At 44.7% G+C, this 21,149-nt stretch overlaps 1 protein-coding gene across 8 annotated transcripts in view; it reads right to left on the reverse strand.

Moving 5' to 3' along the window:
* Window positions 1–21,149, reverse strand: part of KANSL3 (KAT8 regulatory NSL complex subunit 3) — a 535,939-nt gene that overhangs the window by 491,365 nt on the left and 23,425 nt on the right. For 7 of the 8 annotated variants that reach the window (XM_086943340.1, XM_086943345.1, XM_086943341.1 and 4 more), the window contains exon 2: window positions 11,936–12,219. The exons of the other annotated variant lie outside the window; for it this stretch is intronic. In XM_086943340.1, coding sequence (XP_086799466.1) covers window positions 11,936–12,150 — 215 coding nt within the window. In that variant the 5' untranslated portion in view covers window positions 12,151–12,219. The remainder of the gene's footprint in view (window positions 1–11,935; window positions 12,220–21,149) is intronic. 8 annotated transcript variants of the gene reach the window in all.

Raw genomic sequence — 21,149 nt, forward strand, 5'->3', positions numbered from 1 at the left:
GCATTAGAGACAAAGCTGGCTGCACATCTGGATGGCCACACATGACTCCAGTGTAGGGAAACACTTACAGAGTACACGGACTCGACACAGAAGGAAACGCGTTTTAGGGGGGAGACACAGGGTGGTCAGGCATTATGGAGAGGGAGAGAGGCCGGGTAAGGCGCTAGCCGACACAATCCAGAAACCAGGCTATTCCAACCACGTGCTGGAACTCGAAGATGTGGGAGGAGTGGTGCACAGAGACACTACACACATACTCAATGTGTTTACTGCGCATTACGCTCGACTATACCCCGCACACAGGACAGACGAGCTAGACTTGGAACAGTACCTAGGGGACGTATCGTTGGGATGGCTTAGTGACGTGCAAAGTTTTTATGTGCCCCGTTTGAACTGGATGAGGTCAGAGATGCAATCATGCATATGCAACCTGGGAAGGCCATTGGCACGGATGGCATCCCTATAGAGTTTTACAAAACTTATATTGATCAAATGGCCCCCATTTTGAGGGAAGTATATGAGGATGCTTTGGATACAGGGTGCCTCCCCCTTCCATGAGGGAAGCCCTCAGTCTCGCTCTTGAAACCAGGGAAACCACCCCGGCAATGTGAGTCCATATCTGTCTTTATGGTGCCTGCTCTCGTTTTCTTGCGAGAGACCACTCGCAAGACGGCAGAGGAGAACACCCGGAAAACTCGAGGAGACTTGTCAAATTAAAAAGACATTCCCATCCTGAATGCGCCAGAAAATCTTTTTAGAAAGCGAGAGCAGGCACCATAAAGACAGATTGGGAGCTTTAGGTCAGTAGGAAATGTGAATGAAATACCGGGATTGTGGAAAGTTATACCGTCCTCTGCATAAGATTGGACTGCCAGAGACCTCAGGCAGACTGTTTACCTATCCTTACGGAGCGGCGGATCATCATTGACCCACTCCAACCAAGGAAAAGATTGACTAAAGAAAGAAATTGAAAAAATCCTAGATATGGTTACATATCGCCAATTTTAAAAAAAGCGATTAACCTACCAACATCTAAGTGATTTTAAATAACACACTGTCCTGAAGAAGGTGACGACATAATATCACCGAAACGCCGCGTCGACAATTTCTGTTTGTGTGATAAATTTGTTGTGCAGCCAAGTGCACCTTGTTTTTAATTGTAGCACCTGATAACCCATTGTGACCAATAGGAATCGGCTAATATTTGTGCACATTGGATGACTCTTTTACTCCTCAATGCTGATTGGATGTAGTCCCAGCAAAGATTATTGGAGTAAACATCTCCCGGAACAGTGGTGTTCACTTGTTTTTCTACAGCTGTTTTCTTTTACATTGTGCCAGAGAGTTTGCCTCTCTTCGGTTTTCAAGTGTGTGGGGCAGAGATGAGTGACGTGAGCAGTCCGAGGTTCGGAGTCCAAGACTGATGTAGTAGCATGCATTGCAGTCCGGGAAAAGTCGTGGTTAAGGGCTTCGTGGTTTAGAACTTCGGTGTTCAGGATTTGTCGTGGTTCAGACTTCGTTGTTCAGGTAAGTCGTAAATAATACTTCGTTGTTAAAGATGTTTCCCCATCCCCGCATGCCCTTTCTCCAGGAAGCAGTCTTTCACAAATTTCAGGAGCGCACACACACATCAAAACTTGGGGTGACATGTACAATGAAGGTCAGTTTCGGAAAATGGAGCATGTCCTTCAGGGCTTGAAGCAGACTCCGCTCGAAGTATTTTTATACATTCGACTCAGACAAGGGGTTCGCTCCATAACACCGGATTTCCCAACCGATTCCACGGATCTAGCCCCACCACAACTCATCCTCCAATGCACAAGGGCCAAGCGCTTCGTATCACTAATATACCGTACAGTGCACACGCAGAAAGAGGAACCACCTGCATTAGCTAGAGCGTGCTAGAGTTCAGAGCTGGGCTTTTATCTGACAGATGAACAATGGGAATGCTGCTCTGAGCAGACAGAACCGGTTTCAGCCAGTAGTAGACTTCGCATAACCCACTACAAATTCCTGCACAGGTTGTACTACACCCCAGCACGAATGCATAGGTATAAGCTGAGAGAGAATGATAGGTGTGACAGGTGCAAAGCCCCAGGAGCGGATTTCCTACACCTAGCCTGGGACTGCCCAGGAGTACATGACTACTGGGCTCAGGTGTACGGAACCTTGAGTCTAATGGTGGACACACATATTGAACCGACATCATTACTAGCTCTGTTAGGATACACCAAACCGATACGTGCGGTGCACCGCAGATACGTAGCCCTTGCACTATTAATGGCAAAGAGAAGGGTAGCATGTCGGTGGGGCAGGGGAAGGGCGCCCAAGTTCAAAGTTTGGATAGACGACTTGGTGTATTGTCAAGAGCAGCTCTCAATATATGCTGAACTGTTACCTGTAACTTCGAGACCCAAGGACATTTGGGCCCCTCTGAGGGATACTTGCTAACGTACACGCGGGCAGATTCTACAGAGGCATAGTTGGGGTACCCGCATTATGAAATACCTCATGCATGAGTGGCACCAGAGCTGGTTAAAGGCTCCGAGGGTGGTGGGGATGACAGAATGGCAACGGACTTCACCCCTAACTAATTAATGACTCAATGTAAAAACGATGCTACGAGCAGAGTTTCCTGTCGATTCTCTTATGTCTTGCCATGGACGATTGTGTGCTGTGCCTTTTTGTTTCCTATGCAAGTAAAATCTGGTGTCATACTGACTATTGTTGAGCGACACAAAGCTTTGTGGAAATGTATACTATATCGAACTGAGCTGTGCCTTAATGTATCCTTGTCGGGCCATTGATGAACATGTATGGTTTGCAACAAAAACAAATAAAAAAATAAAAATAAGAATGTTAAAACAAACTCACTAAAAGATGTATTTTATCATTCTGAGTTCAGGCATACTACACCTGAATTTCTACTATGTTCCCTGAGTCAGTTAGGATTTAGAATGCTATATGCAAACCGCCCATGGGGAACAGGAAGCCTTGCAATAGTGAAAAACAAAGTAGGCTGTAATTCACTATCAGGACATGCCACACACACCAGGGCATGTCATAACTTTCACATGCAATGCACCCTGCCCATGGGGGTACCTTGGGCCTACCTTAGGTATGACTCACATGTAGAAATGGGAAGGTTTAGGGACTTGCAAGTGTGTGCACTTGCCAAGTCGACATGGCAGCCCCAGGGTGCACACAGGCTCTGCAATGGCAGGCCAGAGTTACACTTTATGGGCTGTTTGCGTGGGTGGCACAATCTAGTGCTGCAGCCCACCAACAGCATTTGATTTATAGGCCCTGGCACTTGCGGCGCACTTTACTAGGGACCGACACATAAATCAATTAGCCAATCATGGAAATACCAATCCATAACACATTTTACACAGAGAGCATATGCACTTTAGCACTGATCAGCAATGGTAAGGTGCGCATAGTCCTAAAACCAACACAAACAGGTCAGAGAAAAATGGAAGGAAAAAGCTAAAAGTTTGGGGATAACCCCGCAAAAAGGGCCATTTCCAAACACATATGGTTCAGACAATTCGTTAAGTCATGGAAGTTTTCTAACATTTACTCATTAATTTTCAGAACATTCTTGCACAGAGAAATCTCGAAGAAAGATAGTACTGGGGAGAGAAATCTGTCCTCCACGATGGTGCACACTGAGCAGAGGGTAAAACGACTGGGCAAAACTCCAAAAGGTGGGTAAAAGCTATAATGTGGCTCTCGCCCAATTGACATGCCAGAAGAAAGAGACAAAGCATGGAGGTAAATTAATGTATTGGTATTGTAGCCCTGCAAACTAATAACAGAGGCGGCTGGCAAACCTACAAAGACAAAGGAATGTGTTCTGATAAGGAGAGTATGTAAGCGTTCATTGAGGTCTGAAAACTGTCACTACCTGCAGGCTGTAATGTCACAGACCAGTACTTGAACTTTAAATAGACTTAATTTGGCTTAAAGAATAATTCATAAAAGCATACAAACCACTCAAGCATTACTTCAATAAAATACAATAAATAAAAAACAAAACACAATTCACCAATCACCCACAAAAAAAGCCATCAACAATAAACTCATAAAAACAAAATAAACATTGATCTTAAAAAGATTCTAAAAAACTAATAGAATTATCCTAAACACTGAACCAATTTCCCCAGGCACTCCTCCAAGTCAACATTATGGTAACTTTTATTGTACTATATTCTTATTGCCCTAAAAGAAACCCATCACCATGGTACACAAAGTGAATAAACAAATATTTTCCCTAACTTTATCACCAATTACTGGTTAAAACCAGCCAGGGTGTCTCAGCCTTCAAAGGAGCGAGCATTTATTTCTCAATCTCAACGCACCTGACAAAAACAGGGCACACTAAAATAAAGTACAAGAGACTGCAGCATCTGTAAGTAAGTGGGTTTGACCTGGAAACCCCCATTACCTCAGAGTAATAGTAGGATACAATGCTACCTTAGTGTACTATAGTGATCACACACAAAAAGAGGAAATTGTGTCTAGTGTTGAAAAGTAACACACAAGCACAGCCCTATACTTTCCACATTAATAGGAACCCCCGGGTTCAGCTAAGAGCCAATGCAAAAGATTTAACCTAAATTGTGTCAAGAGAAAACGATGATGGGGTGAAGACCCCACCCGAAAATTGGGTTCCATACATGGCGCTGTTTTCAAATGAACATATTACCTCGCAGTACATTTTTTTTGGTTCCCTTTCTTCTCTTCCAAGTTTAGCTCTTGCCATAATATGTTTTATAATCCAGGACAGGTCTTTTTTCTTGATTTGTTCAGAGCCCCAAAAATGGCAGCACAGCCAAACTTTTCCAAGGATACTTTGATGCAGTGCAACCACGGTATGGTGGAGCATTAATCCAAGGCAAGGCATTCTTTTATAATTCTCTGGTTCAGCTCCAAGTCAGAACCTGCCCAGATTTTGAACCACGTCACTATAGGGGAAAGGGCTAATATACCAGATATGAAATCGAGACGCACTTCTTCATGAATAATAAAATTGGATACTGATTGTGGGAGAGACAGCAGCCTCCTAATAAAATTATTTTCCACTAACTGTATCTCACCACAATCCTTATAGCCCCATATATCACTACCATATTCAACACTTGACAGGCATTTGGATTGATACATTTTCAACAATGCGTCATTGAGCTCTCCCCCAGCCTATTCGCATATGAAGCATTACTTTTATTGTAAAGAAAGTAACAAAAAAATATTGTGTGAAAACTTGCCCCATTTTAAACGTTGCCCCTGACACGGAGAAATAATATCTGCATTTGTGGGTCCTAGGTTTGAAGTCATAACCTTTGGGTTCCCCCAGACCAGGAAGAAAGTAACAGGGTTGTGGTCACTAAATTCAGACCACTGCACAAAATGAACTAAAACAGCTGAGACCAGCACATCTATCTATCATCTATACTAATATAATAAAGAGAGAGCCCAAACCTTTGAGGCAGGTAATCTCAAGAACCACAGCACCAATCACAACACCCAATACAGCGTTGGAAAGGGCAGCTGCAGCAGGACATAGGCTATGCAGACGCCCCCCATATACATTTAAAAGGTAAAAGAACCGTGCCAGCAAAGTAGTCCCTTGTGGGCGTGTCTGCGTTGTGCTGTGTGTGTGTTCTGGGGGCCTGACAAACGCTGGGGGCGTGTGGTACGTTCCGCCCTTCATGCCATGTCTCATATCGTGTGCTGTGGTCGTGTGCTGGGGCGTGGGTGGGTGCGGGCGTGGGATTACGGAAAAAAAAAGCGAGCGTTGTGCCCAATATTTCATTGTTTTTTCTTCCCAGGTTCTGAATATTCCAGCTCCGGGTGTGCTTGCCCCACGCTCCCAGTGACGTGCACCTGCTTTACATTATGGAGGTCAGGCATGGCGCTATTCCCAAGGGCCGGAAGGAGCGCAAACAGGGGCCATTGTGCAGGATATGTAATATCGCCTTACCTTCCGGTGACACCTGAAGCGCACACTGGAGATTTTCCACTTCTGTTCCGCACAGGCCTCGCAACACGCACACAAGACAAGGCCTGCCTCCACGGAAATAGCAAGAAAGGGACTATCCCTCCCCCGGGAATATGTGATGATATTCCGCTAACCAACATCCCGCATACCATCACTCTGCAATTTTTATAACGCGGGACTATTACTCCGCAAAGACAATTTCTAAAACTTTTACAACGCATATGACTTTATCACACATGCCATTATAACGCAAATGCATGTGTGGTAAAGTCATATACATTGTAAAAGTACATTATTAAAACATCAAATATATGTTTGGAGATATATATATATATATATATATATATATATATATATATATATATATAAATATATACACACACACACATTTTTTAAATTTAATATAAACATTTATTCTTTTAAATTGCATTATTTATATTATTAGTTATTATTTTATTACCCTTTACACCCTAAAAACTAATCCCACCCTGCTCCCTTTAAATACCACTGCACTCCATAATCTTAACCCACCCTTACTCCTTAAAACACCCCAACACCCTTAAACACTAACCCATCTTAACAATATAAATATACTCTGTACCCCAAAACCCAAACCTAGCCCTGAACCCTATAAATACCCCTGTACCCCAAAACCCAAACCTAGCCCTGAACCCTTAAAATACCCCTCTACCCCAAAACCCAAACCTACCCCTGAACCCTAAAATACCCCTGTACCCCAAAAGCCAAACCTAGCCCTGAACCCTAAAAATACCCCTGTACCCCAAAACCCATACCTATCCCTAAACCCTAATACTACCACTGTACCCCAAAACTATATCTGAACCCTTAAAATACCCAAACACCCCTAAACATATACCTCAGTACCCCAAAACATATACCCCTATACCCATGCTTACGAAGGTAAGCGGAGTGATGGTATGCGGAAAGAAAGTTGCCGAATAATGGGTGTTTACCCTCCCCCGGTAAGTACATTGGTGGCACGGCGGCCCACATCTCCAGCAACATACTCATATTTTTTCACCACCCATTTGAAAAATGCACAGGTCTCTCTCATTGATGGCCACACCGACATACACTTTTAGACACACCTCCCGCCACAAGTTCTAGAATTGCGAACTTTAGAGCTGGGGAGCTACTTTTGAATCTCGGCATCAGCTCAACAGCTGTGTTCTTCTGTAATGTAAAATGTGCTCATGACATGTTGTCGAGTTCACGCTATATAATATTGCAAGGAAAAATAAAGTAGGGAAACTCGAGTTCACACACTACTGAACGCGCACTCTTAAGTGCATCAGCAGTGCAATGTGAATTGGAGCGTTTCACAGGCCTGTCAGAGATAAGAAATGCTATCAAAACGAAATCCTACGAAACAATATACTACTGACCAGCAGCAGTTCATACCGGACAACGTCGGGACGGACTGCTAGTAATCAATAATTGTGTTGGCCCCTCGGCTTTATAGGTGGGAACAGTTTACTCCTTCCAATCCTCTCCAGTATCAACCAAGTGGAAATCAATCAACCAACAAATCATCTAGACCACTATCCTTGATATACTGTTCAATACAGTAGACCACACAGTGTTGATCCAAAGGCTTGAGGAAATTGGAATTAGAGGCATAGCTAACCAATGGGCGGCTCCATTCCTAAGTGGGAGATCCTTTCAATGCATGGAGGCCGGAATCATGTCAGACTCCTTTTCAGCACCTTCGGGAGTCCCTCACGGATCTTTCCTAAGCCTGACACTCTTTAACATATACCTTAGCCCCCTGGCCCACATAATACAGGAGTTTGGCCTCTTCATTGTATCATATGCCGATGACACACAACTAGTGGTCCCTTGCCTGGAAAAAAAATAATAAAAATCGGATCTTGGATGGCTGACTGTAGTCTTAAGCTGAATGAGGACAAAACCGAGCTAATGATTTTGGGCAGCAACTTTAGCCCTCGCTCGGAGATACAGTGGCCAGCTAAATGGGGGCTTCTCTCCCTCCTAAAACATCTATAAAAATGTAGGCATGTGGCTGGACCAGAATCCGACAATGGAGGTCCAGGCAAAAAAACTGTTTAGTACCGGTTTTGAGATACTCCGTATGAATAGAAAAATAATGTCCCTGCTCCCAGAAAAGTCTAGGAAGACGGTAGTGCAGGGTTTGGCGGTATCGAGACTTGACTACGGCAACTCTCTTTATCTGGGTTCCCCCAAATACGTCAAGGACAGACTGCAAGTGGTAAAGAATGCAGCTGCACAACTGCTTCTGAACATACCCATATCAATCAGCCAGACCCTCCCTGACGGAGGTTCACTGGCTCCTGGTCCAAGCTAGGATCAAATTTAAGTCCATATGCCTGGCTCATAGAGCCATGTATGGGAGAGGCCCCATTCGGATACAAAAATTGGTCTCACACTATTCACCCCGTCGCCACCTCAGGTCAGGATCGAACTTTCTGATGAATACTACCTGAATCAAGAGATCTAGGTGGGGTGGAAGGTCATTCACATACCTGGTACCTAAACTGGGAACAGTATGGATCCAGAGCTCCAACTGATTAAAAACGAATCGTCCTTCAAAAAGAGACTTAAAACATGGCTGTTCCCCTAAATTCATGCGCTTATATCTGCCTGTCCTGTTTCACATCAGTGCTGGGATGCCCAAGGGTAGCCATGCGCTTTATAAATCCCTAAACCGTAATGCCTACCTTGTTTAAAATCTCCCTCAAACATAGCTTCAGGAACGTAGCAACACAGGGTACATGGATGAATATTAAAGTCACTCAATAAGACCACTAAATAAAGAGCTTTACATATCCACTCATTAAGCTGCAAAAAGGATCGTATAGAGACCAGGTGTTCCATGGGGGTTATTTGATAAAATGAACATTCACATAAAAAATACTTGGTGACCCCACAAAATCTAATTTGAGAAGTACATTTTTCGAACCAGATGCTATCTGCGAAGGTGAACACCCAATCCCCAGAGAAATCAATGTAAGTAGGCCCCCTCTTGCTCTCCCTGCCAGCGAAGGTTTCATGAATTCACAAGAATTGATAGAAGAAGGCCAAGAAATTGTACTCCTAGAAAATATTTGTGGACTGCATTTAAGCATGAACAAATCTACACATACAGATAAGGTCATTCATGAATCTGAGTGTTTGCAAGTTCACTTTGCCCAACCACTATTTTTTCCAACCCTGGAAGAAGTTTTATGTCTGCCATTGTCCGGAGTACATTTCCAACCTTTCTTAGAATGGGAAAAGATTAGAGAAGAGTTGGTGAAAACCCTTAAAACACACAATATAGTGGGTTTGCACAGACTCAAAATGGCATTCCAACCCTGGAACTATTGTTTACCACTACCTTCAGCCCCAGTATGTAGATCTGCAGAAACGCAGCAACGTAAGTATTCAAACCCTACTATGATATGAGCCCTGGCATAATCAGTGAGGCTACATCAGACCTCTTATATAAGGAGTTTGCTGCCATAATGTGTTGCCCTATTACCTGGCACAAAAGGGACAAGTGTATTTTATTATAGGACAAGTAGATGTATGAAGCAATTTATCCCATGGACAAGTAACTATTTCATTAAGTTCCACACCCCTGCTTGCTCTGCAAAGAAGGAGTAGGTCAGCAGAGTTAGCAGCTTTGTTATAATATGCATGCCAATAGGCAACAATCACATCATTTCCTGTATTGGAAGGTTCTTATCTTGAAGTTCTTTTGAAAGATCACAAGCCTCACACAAAGCACTCCTGTACACCCTTTGTTATATGACCTAGGCAGAAATCACTGGCCGATGCAGCAAGATTCTGCCCCATTCCATACTGGCGAAGAATCTGGTCAACCTCCGAACTGGCAATTTATGCTACAGGTCTAAGAGACTTAATCAGTGCTGACTGCTTTCATAAAATTAAATGGCTCAGGGAGGTCAGAGTCAGCCTAGTAAGCATGGGCTTGGAAATGCTCTGGGAACATTCCTCAGTGGTACCTTTTCCGCCAAAGGAGACCCTAAAAGAGAAATACTGGGCCACCATCGCTTTTAACACTTTCAGAAATGTGGATATGTCCTCTCTAACAGGGTGCTTTATGGACTTTAAACCATCCCCGCGCATGGAACAACACTGGGACATAATAACAAAACCTCAGGAATGAAAATTGTATTTTCAATTTAGGGTGAGCTCACTTGCCATTAGATCCTACACAGCAGGATGGATCGCAGAGGGCGAAAGATTGTCCCACGTGTATGGCTCAGTCAGAGTCAATGGCCCATTTGCTGTTCATATGCCCTGCGTACGTAAGGATGTGCCAAGCTTGGCTGGCACCAATTTGTAGGACATTGGGGACCAGGGTGAGTGGAGAGGCACTAAGAATACTGCGTACAAATACGTCAGCTCCCATTGTGATTGCAGTGGCAACATTTCTTGGATAGTCTTGAGTCTTTATATTGAAGGCACTACCGGCACTTTGAAGGGTTCTTTAAGTCATTTGTATATGGTCTGAATAACATCTAATAGTACAAAATGTTTTTTAACTATTTAACTATTATAATTCTTTCATATATTCCAGGCCCTAATGTTTGATAAGTATTCTTGCCGATCGTATGCCATAGTATCTCATAGTAATTTAAAAATGTTTTTACTCTTTTATGGATTTTTCGTCAAGAAATATCAATCTTTGGTTTTAAACATGTATATATATTTGCTCATGGAGTTTTATTCTGTATGTACGTATTGTGCTTTTATGACTTGACGTCTAATAAAGCTTGTTGTTGGTTATATCATGCATGCCAATAGGGAACAATCAAAACATTTCCTGTATTGGAAGATTCTTATCTTAAAGTTCATCCAAAGCCCTGGGATCCTCACAGGGTATTGCAGTGTTTTCTGTGAGTATTGGACTGGAATCGTGGAGAAAAAGCATCTACATTACTGATGAGTTTTTAACTTTCCCAACAAAGAACTAGGCCCCACTCCATCTTGAAGCTTTCCATTTTCTAGGAAAGCATCAGAGTCTACTACATTCAAACGAGTACACAAGGTACCACTTGGGTTACCAGCACAAGTACTATTCCTTGGGTTGATCGCTTCTCGCAGGCAGTTGGGGGCTCTGCATTCAAGGACCCTTTTTTTTCACCTTTCTTCCTGCCTGTCTGGTACATTTGACTTCTGCTATTCTTCTTCTCCAGGTATCCAAGTCATGACTATCTCTTGCTTATCTGGTGAACAGCTCCCAATGGAGGTGTACCCACCACATTCTCTAGATGCTGGTAGGGCAGTTGGGAAAGATCTCGAATGTTCAAGTTTCCAATTTATTAACTCCACCTATGGGTTGAAGTATGAAAAGCCCTAAACTATCATCTTTAACAGGCAGCTCAAATTGCCATTCCACCACTGGCCTAGATACATGATTTGAGAATGGCTGTCATCTAACCTTGAAGTAAACAGGAGTGGATATGATGGCTATTTACCCACACATCATCTAGAATTTCCCCCCGCCCTTTAGCACCCACTACAAACTTCAGATTAGAACTATCCTTAGAACTGCAATTCTGAAGTGGAAATGTTTATACTTTGACACAGTTTATGAATGTTGTGGAATATGATGATTTCTAAGGCTTGAGAGGTCTTCTGTGTTGTGGACCAGAAAGGGAAAGAGATAACGGAGGATAACTTAATAGTACTCTTCATTATATTACATAAAGTGGTGGTGGCAGATTTAATTTTAGGGATACCAATAGTGTATGAACAATGTAATTTGATTGGCAGGTATGGCCACTCCTAGGTACAGTTTTAATTTATTTATAAGACAGTGACTCAGTGCTATCTTTTAGGGTATGTCACCCTCATAGACAGAAGCTTAATGAAGAAGAGCAGGACTCTCTGTAACACAGATTACAAACTTAGACTCACATATTACTGTCCTGCTGGCGCTGTGGAGTAACAAACAACATACGGGTGGGACGCGCATTGCTAGCATCAGGGTGGGAGCTCCAGGGCTTGGCATAGCTGTGGTCTAGAAAGACCAGGTCCAGTTCCCGCTCATGCACAGAGAGCTGAAACAGCAGCGATGTCCCCATTCTCCTTGCTGAGGTTTGAAAGTCTCTTTCCCCTCCTCGGTACGACATTATGGCGACAGGTACAGTTGTACTTCAGATCCTAAAAGGGCGCATCAGCAAGATCTTCATAATCAAAACCTGCAGAGACAACATAAGGCAAAGGTATATCAGTCTTAGAAAAAAAGACAGTTGAACACCTAGCATACTAAAAGTCATTGTGATTTTCTTTTTTTTGGTGGGTGGGGGGCTTTAAAAAAAGTAGAAGAAATCATCACTGGACAATTATACATTACACAATGATATCTCAGGTTCATCTATTTATTTATTTATTTATGCAACTTGTAAAGCGCAAACAAATGCCCAAGGGCGTCTCGGCGCTGTGGATGAGGCAGAATAATGGGGGAGGAGAAAGAAGTTACTGGTTGAAGAGCCAGGTCTTTATTTTTCTTCTGAAAATGGTTAGAGTGGGGGCAGACCTGACATCGGGTTCAAGAGAGTTCCAAAGTTTGGCCGTTGATACATGGAAGCTGCGGTCGCCCCAGGCGACAGTTCTAGTGCGTGGGACTGTCATGATAGAGGTATTCATTGAGCGGAGTGGTAGTTTGGGGACATGGAATGTGAAAGGGTTCAAAAGAAATCGCGGGCCCTGTTTATGAGAGACTTTGTAGGCGATGCAGAGAGTTTTAAACTTTATTCTATTTTTGACTGCTAACCAATGATAGTGTTTGATGGTGTGGGCAATAGGTTGGAAGTTAGGGGTACCTGAAAGCAGTCTGGCCGCAGCATTTTGTATGGACTGTAACCTTTTAATGACCTTGCTTTGGGCATTAATCAGAAGTCCATTGCAATAATCCACTGAGGACATGACGAATGATGTAACCAAGGTTTTACCAGAGCTAGGGGGAAGGAAAGGGAGAATCTTGTTATGGCTTTAAGTTTGAAGAAAGATGAAGAAACAATGGAATTTACATGGGCAGTGTAAGAGAGTTTGTCATCAATGAGTATTCCTAGGTTTTTGACCTTGGTAACTGGGAGAGGGGGGGGGGACCTAGGTCGGTGGGCCACCATGCATCAGGCCAGGTAGGGGGGAGTTTACCGAATGTCATGACCTCAGTTTTGTTAGAGTTTAGTTTGACGCAGTTTGCTGACATCCAATTGCTGATGGCCAGCATGCCCTGCTGAAAATTGGCCGCTATTTTGTCTCCGTTCTCTTTAATGGTAAGGACCAATTGGGTGTCGTCAGCGTAGGATGTTAGGCTCATCTAAACCAGGTAAGTTTCACAATCTTATCCCAGGTATCCAAACAACCATTTTCTCAGATCTACAACCATAGTCACCCGACCAGATCCTCTGTACCTTTTTTATCGCTGGATGTTTTTTTCATGTGCTGTCCATCAGCCAAACTTCAAACCAACAAATCATTACTGCAGCCCTTCATCCCCGATCAACAAGCGTATTTAATAGGTACTACTCTCTACATAGGCCAAGCTTGCAGCATTTTAAGTCGGCCAGATTTACACTGATGTTCCAGTACTATGGCAATCCGTACAAATATGCAGCACTTTTTCACAGCAGAGCAATGTAGGAAAGTGCCCCTTTCTGCATGGTTGCCCCCACTTTTTGCCCGATGTTGATGCTCTTTGAGTGTGTCTTGGGTTCCTGCCAACCAGGTACCTAGGGCATATGTTCTTTGCCTAAAGCTGCACTGTGTACCCCCAAATTGGCACCTCTCTGGCCAAATGTACATCTCTTCTAAAAAGGTACCCTAGGTACCAAGGGCCTTGTGCCCAGAGAAGGCCTCTAAGGGCTGCAGACTTATTGTACCACCATTAGAAGTCCTGTACCTTAACACACACACAGTGCCATTGCAGGCTGAATGTTTTGGTGCAGAGAAAAGTGAAAAGTAGACATAGCACACATCCATGTGTATGGGTAGTTGTCGTGCACTGCAAATGTTTTACTATTCTTAACGTTCTAAAGTGCTCCTGGGTATCACTCCCCGCTCTGGAGTGTAAGAGATAAATATCCAAAATGAGCAGATCCAAATCCTTGGTCTGTCTCCCTGGGCACTTTGTTAACTGGATATCCAGTTATTTTAATCAATGAAGATACTGAGAAAGTTGTTGGAATTCTTTACTTCTTTTTATTCCAATTCTTTCATGAAACTATGTTGTATTCACATCATTCTTTTGCTTTTCAACATATTATATTTATAATGTATTCCATTTCCTGCATCACATTATAAATTCAATGATCCCATGATCCCAATGCATTTCGGCGTTTTGCGCCTTCGTCAGGGGATAAATCTTTAAAGATAACAGTGATTCTATGACTTATATGCATATGATTTACCACCACTAGGTCATATAACTAAACATTTATGCATCGATTATTTCAATACAAAACAATTCTGAACATAAAACTTTCTTGAGTACCCAGAGATGGCCTCTATGGGCTGCAGACTTATTGTGCCACCATTAGAAGTCCTGTACCTTAACACACACACAGTGCCATTGCAGGCTGAATGTTTTGGTGCAGAGAAAAGTGAAAAGTAGACATGGCACACATCCATGTGTGACATGACTATAACCAACTGCCCATGGTATAGGTTGGCCACTCCTCTAGCAGGGTGCACTATGCCACTGGTGAGGGTACAGGTATATGAGCCCTGTACCCCTACAAAATCCAAGTCTGTTATTAGACATTGTAAGTGCAGTAAAGCCATAAAGAGTATATGATCTGGAGTTAGTCATTATTAACTCCACAGCACCATAACAGATTTACTGAAATCTGGGATATTTGGTATACAAATTCTCAGCACATTAAACCCACACTGATACCAGTGTGGGATTTAATGAAAAATCAACTTAGACAGCATCTTAGAGATGCCCCTGAAAAACAACCTAACTCTAGTGTCCTGGTGGACTAGCTGATCGCGAGCTGCCACCTCAAGACATGTTTCTGGACCCCTGGGTCGAGACCCTCCAGCTCTCGAGTTCTGGAAACAGAGCACATCCTGGGCAGAGGATCTATCCCTTATACCAGTCTGAATCGATTTTGGTGAAGCACAGAGCATGTGCATTGTATTCAGCGCTCCGTGAGCAAAACGGATCGTTTTTTGTGATTTTTAGCTAATTTTAAAACTGTGTGATTTTCATGTTGTAAATGCACTCAGCATACCTCTAATACACTTGCACGCATTTTCGCCCATCTATCACGGCGCTAGCTGCCGTTAGAGCTTCAAACCGGGCTCAGGCTTTTCTGCACTCGGCGGCCATCTTGAGTGGGGGCTAGAGTGGTGGGAGCGCTCTAGTGTACCACATATAAGGAGCCCTGAAGCAGCGCTCGCGAGATCTATCCCTTATACCAGTCTGAATCGATTTTGGTGAAGCACAGAGCATGTGCATTGTATTCAGCGCTCCGTGAGCAAAACGGATCGTTTTTTGTGATTTTTAGCTAATTTTAAAACTGTGTGATTTTCATGTTGTAAATGCACTCAGCATACCTCTAATACACTTGCACGCATTTTCGCCCATCTATCACGGCGCTAGCTGCCGTTAGAGCTTCAAACCGGGCTCAGGCTTTTCTGCACTCGGCGGCCATCTTGAGTGGGGGCTAGAGTGGTGGGAGCGCTCTAGTGTACCACATATAAGGAAACAGTGTTCTACCGCGCTAGCGGTCGCGTTTGCGGGGGCGCCGTCGCAGCGCCGGAGTCTCGCCTGAGTCAGCCCGTCTGCACCCGTCATCGTCCCGGAAGCGCTCGGGAGCGTTTCTGGTGGGTTCCTTTTAGCTCTTGGCTTGATGTACACTAGAGATGATCTTCTGTCTTACAATGTACACACTGCTCCATGTCAGCGAGCTATCCCCTACTCTGCTGGGGATATTACTAAGTGCCCCACGTGTGGGTGGATGCCGGTCCCCACAATTCCCTGTTCTAGCAAGCTCCCTCCTTTAGGTAGTAAATGCGCCTTGTTAAATACCAGGTCTCTTCCTCAGCACGCTCTCGACATATATAATCTCTTAACACAAGATGACATAGATTGTCTCTTTCTCACAGAAACATGGCTCGTGAGGGCTCGGAACCTGATCTGGCTATTGCCATCCCTCCCTCTTATGCTATTTTCCGTCGAGACAGATGCAAGGGAAGGGGAGGCGGAGTGGCACTTATCATTAAAAGGCACATTCCTTGTACCATCTTGTCGACGGATGATTTACCTGACTGTGAAATCCTTGCCTTCTCCCTGGCCCTATCCCCCCATCAATCCTGCCTGGGGCTTTTGCTTTATAGACCACCTGGCCCTCTTGGCTCCTTTACTGAGGATTTGCTATTGATCATTTCTACACTGAGTCTTAGAGCAAAACACTGCCTAATACTCGGGGACTTTAACATCCACATGGATAAGGGCGAGGATCCTGAAGTGCAAAAATTTTTGGATATGACATCGTCGGTGGGACTTCATATGTACCTACAGTCTCCTACACATGAGAAGGGGCATATTTTAGATCAAATTTTTTCGACCGTTCCGGTGGTCCTTTCCTCCCTTGCCCCAGTTCTCTGGTCGGACCATTTCCTAGCGGATTTCACGTTAGTACATCAGCCTGTGGCCGCCCGCATTTCGCAGCGGCTCGCTGCTCGTAGTTCTAGAGCCTTCCACAAAGTCACCCCGGCCATGATCACCCAGGCTTTAGAAACCCATCCTTGTGTTCTTACGGGCAGTCTGGAGGATGATGTGGTGTGTTTTCAGAATTGGCTCACTGCACGTTTGGAAGCCTTGGCACCATCTCGCCAGGTTAGATCTGAACTGGCACGAGCATCAGCCCCGTGGTTCTCTGTTGCCTTGGCGGCCAAGAGAAGGCACTGCAAGAGGCTGGAGAGAATTTGGAGGAGGCACTATGATACATCGGCTAAGCAGTCTTACAGAGCAGCAGTGAAAGAATATCACAGGGAGATCGTTGCAGAGAAAAAATCCTTTTTGGCTAAAAGGATCGAGGAAGCAGATAGCTCCTGCAAAGAGATCTTTAAGATTGTTAAAGAATTCACCTCTCCCTCCTGCTGCACTCCTGCGTCTGCTTTCTCGGAACCTTGGATCATGGAGCTTGCAGTATTTTTTACTAATAAAATACGTACTATCCAGTTAGCTTTGCAAGGAACCCAGATCATCTTGAGTACGGGTTCAGCGGTCGACGGCCTTTCCAACCCCTGGTTATGCCCACCAGCTATGCATTTGGATTCCGTGGGCCCTACCCTGCACTGCTTTCCCTCTTTAGAGCCTCAGGCCTCGCTTGACCTTTTGTCTAGCCTGAAATCTGGCTCTCCTCTGGACCCTTGTCCCGCCAAGTGTCTTGCGACCCTGGCACCTGCCCTTAACCCGATCATCAACCCTCTCATTAATGCATCTTTGAAGTCGGGCAAAGTCCCCTCCTCCTGGAAACAGGCCTTAGTTATTCCCCTCATTAAAAAACCGAATGCAGATGCCAAACTGCATTCCAATTATAGGCCAATCTCGCTGCTTCCTGCCCTGGCCAAGATCACTGAAAAGTATGTTCATACCACCCTTACCAACTTTGTAGAGGGTAACTCCCTTTTACACCAGTCACAGTCTGGATTTAGATCTAACCTGAGCACCGAGACCGCTCTACTTGAGGTAACTGAGATTGTGAAGGAGACCCTCAATAGGGGTGGAAAGGCCCTGCTTATCATGCTTGATTTGTCGGCAGCCTTCAACACCGTCCCCCACGACCTCCTCCTAATTAGACTCTGGGAGATTGGGCTGCGGGGTACGGTGTTCGCATGGTTTCAGTCTTTTTTGGCCGATCTGAGACAAACGATCTGGGCTCCCCCTTTCTCCGCCCGGATGCCGCAGCTTGAGGTAGGGGTCCCGCAGGGCTCCATACTGAGTCCATCCCTCTTTAATATCTTCCTTACACCTCTTGCGGCACGGGTGGAGGAGCTAGGGGCCCAGATCATATCCTATGCGGATGACACACAGCTCCTGTTCACTTGTGACAGGGGCTGTGACTTCGATGGAGCAGCCATTCGGAAGTGTTTGGAGTTTGTGTTTGACTGGTTTGGGAAAAATGGCCTCAAATGCAACTCCGACAAATCCGAGATATTGTTCTTTGGCTGTCCTGCAGACCCACGATGGAAGCAATGGTGGCCTTCGGCCATGTCTCCCCCTGCCAGCGATTCGGTCACAGCTAAGAACCTGGGTATGATGGTCGACAACACTCTTTCCTTTAAAACCCAGGTTGCTGGCTTGACTGGGAAGTGCTTTGCCATCTTAAGGATGTTGCGTAAGTTTCTGCCCTATTTATCTTTGGAGCATAAGAAAATCACGGTGCAAGCATTAATTGGCTCGCGCCTAGACTACGCCAACATCCTTTACTTAGGTCTTCCTGAATATCTGCTGACTCGTCTGCAGATAGTTCAAAATTCTGCAGCCAGGGCAATTTTCGGTCTAACTAGAAGATCTAGGGCCAGCAATCTCCTTGTCTCTCTGCATTGGTTGCCGATTCGTAAGCGTATCTTCTTCAAGACCCTAACTACAGCTTTTAGGACGCTTCACAATTTCGGCGCTGAATATCTGCAGAGAAGGGTCAATTTCTATCTTCCATCTAGACCTCTGAGATCTGCTGCCCAGGCCAAGGCTATCGTTCCAACAGTGAAGCGTGCTCGCTGTGGAGGTCGCTCCTTTAGTTACCTTGCACCCCGCCTCTGGAACACACTGCCCTTGACGTTGCGGGCGTGCACCAATCTCTCGGTTTTTAGGAAAGGACTTAAAACTCATCTGTTTGCTTTGTAATGCTGTTATGGTTAATTCTGGTTATATTTTCTGTTATGGCTGTTTGTTTGCTGCTGCTATTTGGTGTGATGATCTTTAGCGCCGGGATGCTCTTTGGAGCAGCTGAGCGCTCTACAAAACAAACAGTAACATAACATAACATAACAGAGGTACCAAGCCTCCTCCCCCAGGATGGGCAAGATCCACGAAGGGGAAGCTTCAAAGGCTTGCCGCCTTTAGGAGCGGACCCAGCCATTTGCTGCGCCCAGTAACTGGCCCCCACTGGTTGTGCCCCCCACTTTGGGCAGAAGAATTGTCAGGAAAACCAAGATAGGAGGAGAGGTGTGCCCACCTTTGCCAACCCCACCCCTTCTTGAAGATGGGGGGGACCAACCAATCAGAATGAGGCTTATGTCCCCCGACCAATGGAGGGTGGCATAATAGGGGATGTACCCACCCCAGGGAATGGTCCCATTGGTCCCAACCTGTACCTACTTGAAACGCACCTAAATCTAGAATTATGGGGTAACCCCAAACCTTGCCTCAACAAACAAGAAGAAACATGAAGAAGGACCGAAGAGCTGTGCTGAAGGAAGAAGATGAAGATACCAACTAACTTGGCCCCAGCCCTGCCTGCCTGTCCCGAACTTAACCTGCTCCAACAGAATCCCATTGTGTCCTACAACCAGCAGCCCCCCAGAACCAGGAGGACCTGCCCTGACTTTACTGAAAAGACTTTCTTCCTGTGAACACCCAATTTACTCACCAACAGACTCTGGCTCCCGCCAAATCTGTGAGTCTGCACCCGATGCCAACGCCCTGAGTTCGAGTCAACCAACACCATGAGGAGGTCTCCCCAGCAATCCTGATCTGGGATCTGGTGATCCCTGACCTGCCTAAAGTCTCCCGACAACGCCTGTAGCCCTTTCTGGAGGACCCCCGACCGCAAATGGAGCTGGTAAAAAAAACAACGCCAAAAAGACACCCCTGCACCCTATGCCCCACTGCCTTGGGAGGCCAAACCGAGGGTGTCCCGGCATCCCATGGCATCCCAACTTACCTCTCCAACTGGTGGTCGCCTCCAGAAAATCTTCCTGCCCGAACCTCTACTGTTTGTTGTAACTGGAGAATCCCCATTGAAAACAACAGGGCACCTGACGCCAAAAAAGCACCCTGCACCCGGCCGCCCCTGTGCCGCTGTAGGTGCACTTTGTGTGCTAACTTGAGGCCCCTTTGCCCGGAGCTCAATTCCAGGAGCTTTGCTTCCACAACCTTGTGGCATACTCATGAGCAGCCACAAACCAGAGGCCCCTAACCCCCATTGGATAACATTGGGCCTCAGCACTCTGCACCTGGCCACCTTAATACCGCTGAGGTCCTTCTTGAGTGCATCCTTGACCCTTAGGGAACCCTTGTTCTAACCCCAGAAACTCAACCCTCAAGACCATTTACTTACCTGCAAAAAGATAACCTCTTTTCTTTCCATAGAATCGCATAGACTGTTTTCCTCATAAAACTTTTATTGTAAGTGTTGAGGGCCTTTTGTATGGAGGCATATCACACGGAGTAGAAAATGTAATCTGAAAAGTAACTTAAAAAAGTAACCACAAAGTATCACCTCTGAGGGACTATCTAAGTGCTAACCCAGACTTGCTCACGCATACCGCAGCGTAACCGTGTCTACTATGTAATAGAAACAAAGATGTTATGTGATGTAGACTACTCTGTATTTCTATATCTGCATACCAATTACGCTACCAAGAACTGTAAAGTAATTGCCTGAGATGTCTGTATTATGCAAAGTTTATGTTTTGTAGGATACAATAAACTCAAAAAATAAAAAAAAAGTAACCACAAACTAATTGCAAAGTAACTAAAAAGTAATTTCCACTGTTTGTGCATTTGACCTACCAGTAACTGCATTCAACTGTATTACATAAGAAAAATATTATTTTACTTGCCGGCACCAATTCTGGCTTGGTTCTAAAAATAAAATAAAACAAATAAATATTTTTATACAAAGCAATTGGTCAGAGTTCAGTCTTTGAGTGTGTGAAATCATTTCTTGCCTGAGTGTGTGCAATAAATGCTTAACACTACACTTTGATAAAGCCTTACTGCTTGCCCACACTACCACAAATAGAGAGTAAAGTATTATCTACTTTTACATCTGTAAAGCCTTTGAAGATCTACAGAACTCTGTGCACACTATACCTTACTTTGTAATAGTATATACCGAGCCAGCTTCCTACAATCAAACATTAACATCCCTATCAATTCTCCTTC

Source organism: Lissotriton vulgaris, chromosome 11 (genome assembly GCF_964263255.1).
Source record: "Lissotriton vulgaris chromosome 11, aLisVul1.2, whole genome shotgun sequence".
Classification (NCBI taxonomy): Eukaryota; Metazoa; Chordata; class Amphibia; order Caudata; family Salamandridae; genus Lissotriton; species Lissotriton vulgaris.